Source organism: Panulirus ornatus, chromosome 13, assembly GCF_036320965.1.
Source record: "Panulirus ornatus isolate Po-2019 chromosome 13, ASM3632096v1, whole genome shotgun sequence".
NCBI lineage: Eukaryota > Metazoa > Arthropoda > Malacostraca > Decapoda > Palinuridae > Panulirus > Panulirus ornatus.
Genome location: NC_092236.1, coordinates 61,538,110 through 61,547,305, shown reverse-complemented (window position 1 = coordinate 61,547,305; position 9,196 = coordinate 61,538,110). Strand labels below are relative to the sequence as shown.

Here is a 9,196-nt window from a genome sequence, read left to right as displayed (position 1 = left end):
TGAAAGAGAAGAGAGAGGCATTTGGACGATTTTTGCAGGGAAAAAATGCAAATGAGTGGGAGAGGTATAAAAGAAAGAGGCAGGTCAAGAGAAAGGTGCAAGAGGTGAAAAAGAGGGCAAATGAGAGTTGGGGTGAGAGAGTATCATTAAATTTCAGGGAGAATAAAAAGATGTTTTGGAAGGAGGTAAATAAAGTGCGTAAGACAAGGGAGCAAATGGGAACTTCAGTGAAAGTGGCTAATGGGGAGGTGATAACAAGTAGTGGTGATGTGAGATGGAGTGAGTATTTTGAAGGTTTGTTGAATGTGTTTGATGATAGAGTGGCAGATGTGGGGTGTTTTGGTCGAGGTGGTGTGCAAAGTGAGAGGGTTAGGGAAAATGATTTGGCAAATAGAGAAGAGGTAGTAAAAGCTTTACGGAAGATGAAAGCCGGCAAGGCAGCAGGTTTGGATGGTATTGCAGTGGAATTCATTAAAAAAGGGGGTGACTGTATTGTTGACTGGTTGGTAAGGTTATTTAATGTATGTATGATTCATGGTGAGGTGCCTGAGGATTGGCGGAATGCTTGCATAGTGCCATTGTACAAAGGCAAAGGGGATAAGAGTGAGTGCTCAAATTACAGAGGTATAAGTTTGTTGAGTATTCCTGGTAAATTATATGGGTGGGTATTGATTGAGAGGGTGAAGGCATGTAGAGAGCATCAGATTGGGGAAGAGCAGTGTGGTTTCAGAAGTGGTAGAGGATGTGTGGATCAGGTGTTTGCTTTGAAGAATGTATGTGAGAAATACTTAGAAAAACAAATGGATTTGTATGTAGCATTTATGGATCTGGTGAAGGCATATGATAGAGTTGATAGAGATGCTCTGTGGAAGGTACTAAGAATATATGGTGTGGGAAGCAAGTTGTTAGAAGCAGTGAAAAGTTTTTATCGAGGATGTAAGGCATGTGTACGTGTAGGAAGAGAGGAAAGTGATTGGTTCTCAGTGAATGTAGGTTTGCGGGAGGGGTGTGTGATGTCTCCATGGTTGTTTAATTTGTTTATGGATGGGGTTGTTAGGGAGGTGAATGCAAGAGTTTTGGAAAGAGGGGCAAGTATGCAGTCAGTTGTGGATGAGAGAGCTTGGGAAGTGAGTCAGTTGTTGTTCGCTGATGATACAGCGCTGGTGGCTGATTCATGTAAGAAACTGCAGAAGCTGGTGACTGAGTTTTGTAAAGTGTGTGAAAGAAGAAAGTTAAGAGTAAATGTGAATAAGAGCAAGGTTATTAGGTACAGTAGGGTTGAGGGTCAAGTCAACTGGGAAGTAAGTTTGAATGGAGAAAAACTGGAGGAAGTAAAGTGTTTTAGATATCTGGGAGTGGATCTGGCAGCGGATGGAACAATGGAAGCGGAAGTGAATCATAGGATGGGGGAGGGGGCGAAAATTCTGGGAGCCTTGAAGAATGTTTGGAAGTCGAGAACATTATCTCGGAAAGCAAAAATGGGTATGTTTGAAGGAATAGTGGTTCCAACAATGTTGTATGGTTGCGAGGCGTGGGCTATGGATAGAGTTGTGCGCAGGAGGGTGGATGTGCTGGAAATGAGATGTTTGAAGACAATGTGTGGTGTGAGGTGGTTTGATCGAGTAAGTAATGTAAGGGTAAGAGAGATGTGTGGAAATAAAAAGAGTGTGGTTGAGAGAGCAGAAGAGGGTGTTTTGAAATGGTTTGGGCACATGGAGAGAATGAGTGAGGAAAGATTGACCAAGAGGATATGTGTCGGAGGTGGAGGGAACGAGGAGAAGTGGGAGACCAAATTGGAGGTGGAAAGATGGAGTGAAAAAGATTTTGTGTGATCGGGGCCTGAACATGCAGGAGGGTGAAAGGAGGGCAAGGAATAGAGTGAATTGGATCGATGTGGTATACCGGGGTTGACGTGCTGTCAGTGGATTGAATCAAGGCATGTGAAGCGTCTGGGGTAAACCATGGAAAGCTGTGTAGGTATGTATATTTGCGTGTGTGGACGTATGTATATACATGTGTATGGGGGTGGGTTGGGCCATTTCTTTCGTCTGTTTCCTTGCGCTACCTCGCAAACGCGGGAGACAGCGACAAAAAAAAAAAGAAAAAAAAAAAAAAAAAAAAAATATATATATATATATATATATATATATATATATATATATATATATATATATATATATATATATATATATATATATATATATTATATTGCTGGTATATATGTCCTGTATATTGTAGTCCCTCATGAGTGATTATCATCATGTATAATTTGTCTTATGATCAGGAGTTGGTATTGTGAACTGCTACATACCAGAGATACCTCGCATGTTCCTGCGGGATCGTACCAGGGGAGGATTCCGCATCAAGGCCAGTCGGGTTGGTACCCTCCGAGCTGGTCTGCTACATAACATTGATCAAGTAAGTTACCTGCCATGTTCTTCCTACAACCTATAACTACCATGTACAGATAACTACCATCTTACTGGTAACTACCATGTTACTGGTACAGATAACTAACATGTTACTGGTACAGATAACTAACATGTTACTGGTACAGATAACTAACATGTTACTGGTACAGATAACTAACATGTTACTGGTACAGATAACTAACATGTTACTGGTACAGATAACTAACATGTTACTGGTACAGATAACTAACATGTTACTGGTACAGATAACTAACATGTTACTGGTACAGATAACTACCATGTTACTGGTACAGATAACTAACATGTTACTGGTACAGATAACTAACATGTTACTGGTACAGATAACTAACATGTTACTGGTACAGATAACTAACATGTTACTGGTACAGATAACTAACATGTTACTGGTACAGATAACTAACATGTTACTGGTACAGATAACTAACATGTTACTGGTACAGATAACTAACATGTTACTGGTACAGATAACTAACATGTTACTGGTACAGATAACTAACATGTTACTGGTACAGATAACTAACATGTTACTGGTACAGATAACTAACATGTTACTGGTACAGATAACTAACATGTTACTGGTACAGATAACTAACATGTTACTGGTACAGATAACTAACATGTTACTGGTACAGATAACTAACATGTTACTGGTACAGATAACTAACATGTTACTGGTACAGATAACTAACATGTTACTGGTACAGATAACTAACATGTTACTTGCACAGATAACTAACATGTTACTGGTACAGATAACTAACATGTTACTTGCACAGATAACTAACATGTTACTGGTACAGATAACTAACATGTTACTGGTACAGATAACTAACATGTTACTTGCACAGATAACTAACATGTTACTGGTACAGATAACTAACAAATTGGTGCAGCAGATAACTGGAATGTTGATGGAATAGGTAACTACCATGTTGGTGCAACAGATTACTACTATTATGGTGCAACAGATTACTACTATGATGGTGCAACAGATTACTACTATGATGGTGCAACAGATTACTACTATGATGGTGCAACAGATTACTACTATGATGGTGCAACAGATTACTACTATGATGGTGCAACAGATTACTACTATGATGGTGCAACAGATTACTACTATGATGGTGCAACAGATTACTACTATGTTGGTGCAACAGATTACTACTATGATGGTGCAACAGATTACTACTATGATGGTGCAACAGATTACTACTATGATGGTGCAACAGATTACTACTATGATGGTGCAACAGATTACTACTATGATGGTGCAACAGATTACTACTATGATGGTGCAACAGATTACTACTATGTTGGTGCAACAGATTACTACTATGATGGTGCAACAGATTACTACTATGATGGTGCAACAGATTACTACTATGATGGTGCAACAGATTACTACTATGATGGTGCAACAGATTACTACTATGATGGTGCAACAGATTACTACTATGTTGGTGCAACAGATTACTACTATGATGGTGAAACAGATTACTACTATGATGGTGCAACAGATTACTACTATGATGGTGCAACAGATTACTACTATGATGGTGCAACAGATTACTACTATGATGGTGCAACAGATTACTACTATGATGGTGCAACAGATTACTACTATGATGGTGCAACAGATTACTACTATGATGGTGCAACAGATTACTACTATGATGGTGCAACAGATTACTACTATGATGGTGCAACAGATTACTACTATGATGGTGCAACAGATTACTACTATGATGGTGCAACAGATTACTACTATGATGGTGAAACAGATTACTACTGTGATGGTGCAACAGATTACTACTATGATGGTGCAACAGATTACTACTATGATGGTGAAACAGATTACTACTATGATGGTGCAACAGATTACTACTGTGATGGTGCAATAGATTACTACTATGTTGGTGAAACAGATTACTAGTATGATGGTGAAACAGGCTACTATGATGGTGCAACAGATTACTACTATGATGGTGAAACAGATTACTACTATGATGGTGAAACAGATTACTACTATGATGGTGAAACAGATTACTACTATGATGGTGCAACAGATTACTACTATGATGATGCAACATATTTCCATGATTGCCAAGAGATTATGAATTTTGGTGCAAAAATTATTATCATGGTGGTGCAACATCTTGTTAGTGCACTATATAATTATCACGTTGGTGCAATATATAACTATCATGTTGGTGCAATATATAACTATCATGTTGGTGCAATATATAACTATCATGTTGGTGCAATATATAACTATCATGTTGGTGCAATATATAACTATCATGTTGGTGCAATATATAACTATCATGTTGGTGCAATATATAACTATCATGTTGGTGCAATATATAACTATCATGTTGGTGCAATATATATCTATCATGTTAGTGCAATATATAACTATCATGTTGGTGCAATATATAACTATCATGTTGGTGCAATATATAACTATCATGTTGGTGCAATATATAACTATCATGTTGGTGCAATATATAACTATCATGTTGGTGCAATATATAACTATCATGTTGGTGCAATATATAACTATCATGTTGGTGCAATATATAACTATCATGTTGGTGCAATATATAACTATCATGTTGGTGCAATATATAACTATCATGTTGGTGCAATATATAACTATCATGTTGGTGCAATATATAACTATCATGTTGGTGCAATATATAACTATCATGTTGGTGCAATATATAACTACTAAGTTTAAATAGTAGATCACTAATACGTTGGTGCAACAACTAACTACTAGATTTATGCAACACATAACTACCATGTTGGATCAACACATAACTACCATGTTGGATCAGCACATAACTACCATGTTGGATCAACACATAACTACCATGTTGGATCAACACATAACTACCATGTTGGATCAACAGATAACACATTACGTGGTAGGTTGTGGTCAACAGTTGACCAAGATGGTACCACACTGATGACTGAGGAACCTTAAGATGGTGACTGGAACCATCTTACACCTTCCATGTTAGCATTGCTGCTCTCTCTCTCTCTCTCTCTCTCTCTCTCTCTCTCTCTCTCTCTCTCTCTCTTACCCAACTGGAACTACCGGGCTAGTCCTGCCATCTTTTCTTGACAAGCACAATACATTTATTCACTTCATGTCTTCACGTAAGTTCTCTTGCCATGTGGTGGTGTGTGCACAATGGTTTTGTCCTGATGATGATGAAGGGCTGGGCCCTCCGTGGTCGTATCTGGGTTCCCGCCTCAGTGTCACAGTAGCGGCTCCTGCCACCAGCGTTAGGTCGACCACCATTTGTGATGTCTCTGCTAACTTGTCTTCTAGTGGACACCATGTCTCTAGTACCTTTCCTAATACCCTACTTCTCTCTGAGACACATTATCTAATGATGTAGTCCCTTTTTCATATCTAACTCTAATCTCCAATCAGTAATCCTGTTCATAGCTGGTGTTTGTGTTTATTCCAACATCAACACACGTCTTGCCTCCCTTGAGCACCTTAAGTCTCCTAACTTTGATGTTATCTGGCTCAAGATACTTCTAAGTACCGCAATTTTCCTGTTTCCTCAATTGCTCTCCTGATTCTACAAATTTAATATCTTTCTTCCACTATCTAAACTCCTTGGAAATGTCAACGTTCACCTTAGGGAATGGTTGAATTCCTCCCATAAGTATGGTAGAGGGATTGAAAGCCTCATGTTCTCCATTCTCAATGATCTAGAGCAAATCATATACCTGATCGCCCGCTATGACCACTCTACCTGCATGGATTTCACCTGTAATACTTGGCGCTGTAACTACACAATATGTCCCCCAGTTGGTTCATCTGATCACACTATCATAATCGTACCTATTTTAACGGCACCTCCTCTCTAGCAGCACCTTCTAAACGTAGTAAACATTGGCACATCAGTAAAGTCGACTGGAATAACTTGCAAAAATTGTGGCAAATGAGGTACCTGGTACTGATGGCTGTTGTTGTGGCAGACTGCCTACCTGGTACTGATGGCTGTTGTTGTGGCAGATGAGGTACCTGGTACTGATGGTTGTTGTTGTGGCAGATGAGGTACCTGGTACTGATGGTTGTTGTTGTGGCAGATGAGGTAACTGGTACTGATGGTTGTTGTTGTGGCAGATGAGGTACCTGGTACTGATGGTTGCTGTTGTGGCAGATGAGGTACCTGGTACTGATGGTTGTTGTTGTGGCAAATGAGGTACCTGGTACTGATGGTTGTTGTTGTGGCAGATGAGGTACCTGGTACTGATGGCTGTTGTTGTGGCAGACGAGGTACCTGGTACTGATGGCTGTTGTTGTGGCAGATGAGGTACCTGGTACTGATGGTTGTTGTTGTGGCAGATGAGGTAACTGGTACTGATGGTTGTTGTTGTGGCAGATGAGGTACCTGGTACTGATGGCTGTTGTTGTGGCAGACTGCCTACCTGGTACTGATGGCTGTTGTTGTGGCAGATGAGGTACCTGGTACTGATGGTTGTTGTTGTGGCAGATGAGGTAACTGGTACTGATGGTTGTTGTTGTGGCAGTTGAGGTACCTGGTACTGATGGCTGTTGTTGTGGCAGATGAGGTACCTGGTACTGATGGCTGTTGTTGTGGCAGATGAGGTACCTGGTACTGATGGCTGTTGTTGTGGCAGACTGCCTACCTGGTACTGATGGTTGTTGTTGTGGCAGACTGCCTACCTGGTACTGATGGTTGTTGTTGTGGCAAATGAGGTACCTGGTACTGATGGTTGTTGTTGTGGCAGATGAGGTACCTGGTACTGATGGTTGTTGTTGTGGCAGATCAGGCCTACTGGTATGATTGTTTGTGGCAGTTGGGTACCTGTACTGATGGTTGTTGTTGTGGCAGATGAGGTACCTGGTACTGAGGTTGTTGTTGTGGCAGATGAGGTACCTGGTACTGATGGTTGTTGTTGTGGCAGATGAGGCTACCTGGTACATTGGATGTTGTTGTGGCAGATGAGGTACCTGGTACTGATGGTTGTTGTTGTGGCAGATGAGGTACTGGTACTGATGGTTGTTGTTGTGGCAGATGAGGTACCTGGTACTGACGGTTTGTTGTTGTGGCAGATGAGGTACCTGGTTCTGATGGTTGTTGTTGTGGCAGATGAGGTACCTGGTACTGATGGTTGTTGTTGTGGCAGATGAGGTACCTGGTACTGATGGTTGTTGTTGTGGCAGATGAGGTACTGGTACTGATGGTTGTTGTTGTGGCAGATGAGGTACCTGGTACTATGGTTGTTGTTGTGGCAGATGAGGTACCTGGTACTGATGGTTGTTGTTGTGGCAGATGAGGTACCTGGTACTGATGGTTGTTGTTGTGGCAGATGAGGTACCTGGTACTGATGGTTGTTGTTGTGGCAGATGAGGTACCTGGTACTGATGGTTGTTGTTGTGGCAGATGAGGTACCTGGTACTGATGGTTGTTGTTGTGGCAGATGAGGTACCTGGTACTGATGGTTGTTGTTGTGGCAGATGAGGTACCTGGTACTGATGGTTGTTGTTGTGGCAGATGAGGTACCTGGTACTGATGGTTGTTGTTGTGGCAGATGAGGTACCTGGTACTGATGGTTGTTGTTGTGCAGATGAGGTACCTGGTACTGATGGTTGTTGTTGTGGCAGATGAGGTACCTGGTACTGACGGTTTGTTGTGGCAGATGAGGTACCTGGTACTGATGGTTGTTGTTGTGGCAGATGAGGTACCTGGTACTGATGGTTGTTGTTGTGGCAGATGAGGTACCTGGTACTGATGGTTGTTGTGGCAGATGAGGTACCTGGTACTGACGGTTGTTGTGGCAGATGAGGTACCTGGTACTGATGGTTGTTGTTGTGGCAGATGAGGTACCTGGTACTGATGGTTGTTGTTGTGGCAGATGAGGTACCTGGTACTGATGGTTGTTGTTGTGCAGATGAGGTACCTGGTACTGATGGTTGTTGTGGCAGATGAGGTACCTGGTACTGATGGTTGTTGTTGTGGCAGATGAGGTACCTGGTACTGATGGTTGTTGTTGTGGCAGATGAGGTACCTGGTACTGATGGTTGTTGTTGTGGCAGATGAGGTACCTGGTACTGATGGTTGTTGTGGCAGATGAGGTACCTGGTACTGATGGTTGTTGTTGTGGCAGATGAGGTACCTGGTACTGATGGTTGTTGTTGTGGCAGATGAGGTACCTGGTACTGATGGTTGTTGTTGTGGCAGATGAGGTACCTGGTACTGATGGTTGTTGTGGCAGATGAGGTACCTGGTACTGATGGTTGTTGTTGTGGCAGATGAGGTACCTGTACTGAAGGTTGTTGTTGTGGCAGATGAGGTACCTGGTACTGATGGTTGTTGTTGTGGCAGATGAGGTACCTGGTACTGATGGTTGTTGTTGTGGCAGATGAGGTACCTGGTACTGATGGTTGTTGTGGCAGATGAGGTACCTGGTACTAACGGTTGTTGTTGTGGCAGATGAGGTATCTGGTTCTGATGGTTGTTGTTGTGGCAGATGAGGTACCTGGTACTGATGGTTGTTGTTGTGGCAGATGAGGTACCTGGTACTGATGGTTGTTGTTGTGGCAGATGAGGTACCTGGTACTGATGGTTGTTGTTGTGGCAGGTGAGGTACCTGGTACTGATGGTTGTTGTTGTGGCAGATGAGGTACCTGGTACTGATGGTTGTTGTTGTGGCAGATGAGGTACCTGGTACTGATGGTTGTTGTGGCA

At 41.9% G+C, this 9,196-nt stretch overlaps 1 protein-coding gene across 2 annotated transcripts in view; it reads left to right on the top strand.

Annotated features, from left to right (window-relative positions):
- LOC139752970 (uncharacterized) overlaps positions 1-9,196 on the top strand; it is a 58,430-nt gene that overhangs the window by 17,892 nt on the left and 31,342 nt on the right. For both annotated transcript variants that reach the window (XM_071669123.1, XM_071669122.1), the window contains exon 4: positions 2,285-2,418. In XM_071669123.1, the coding sequence (XP_071525224.1) occupies positions 2,285-2,418 (134 nt within the window). The remainder of the gene's footprint in view (positions 1-2,284; positions 2,419-9,196) is intronic.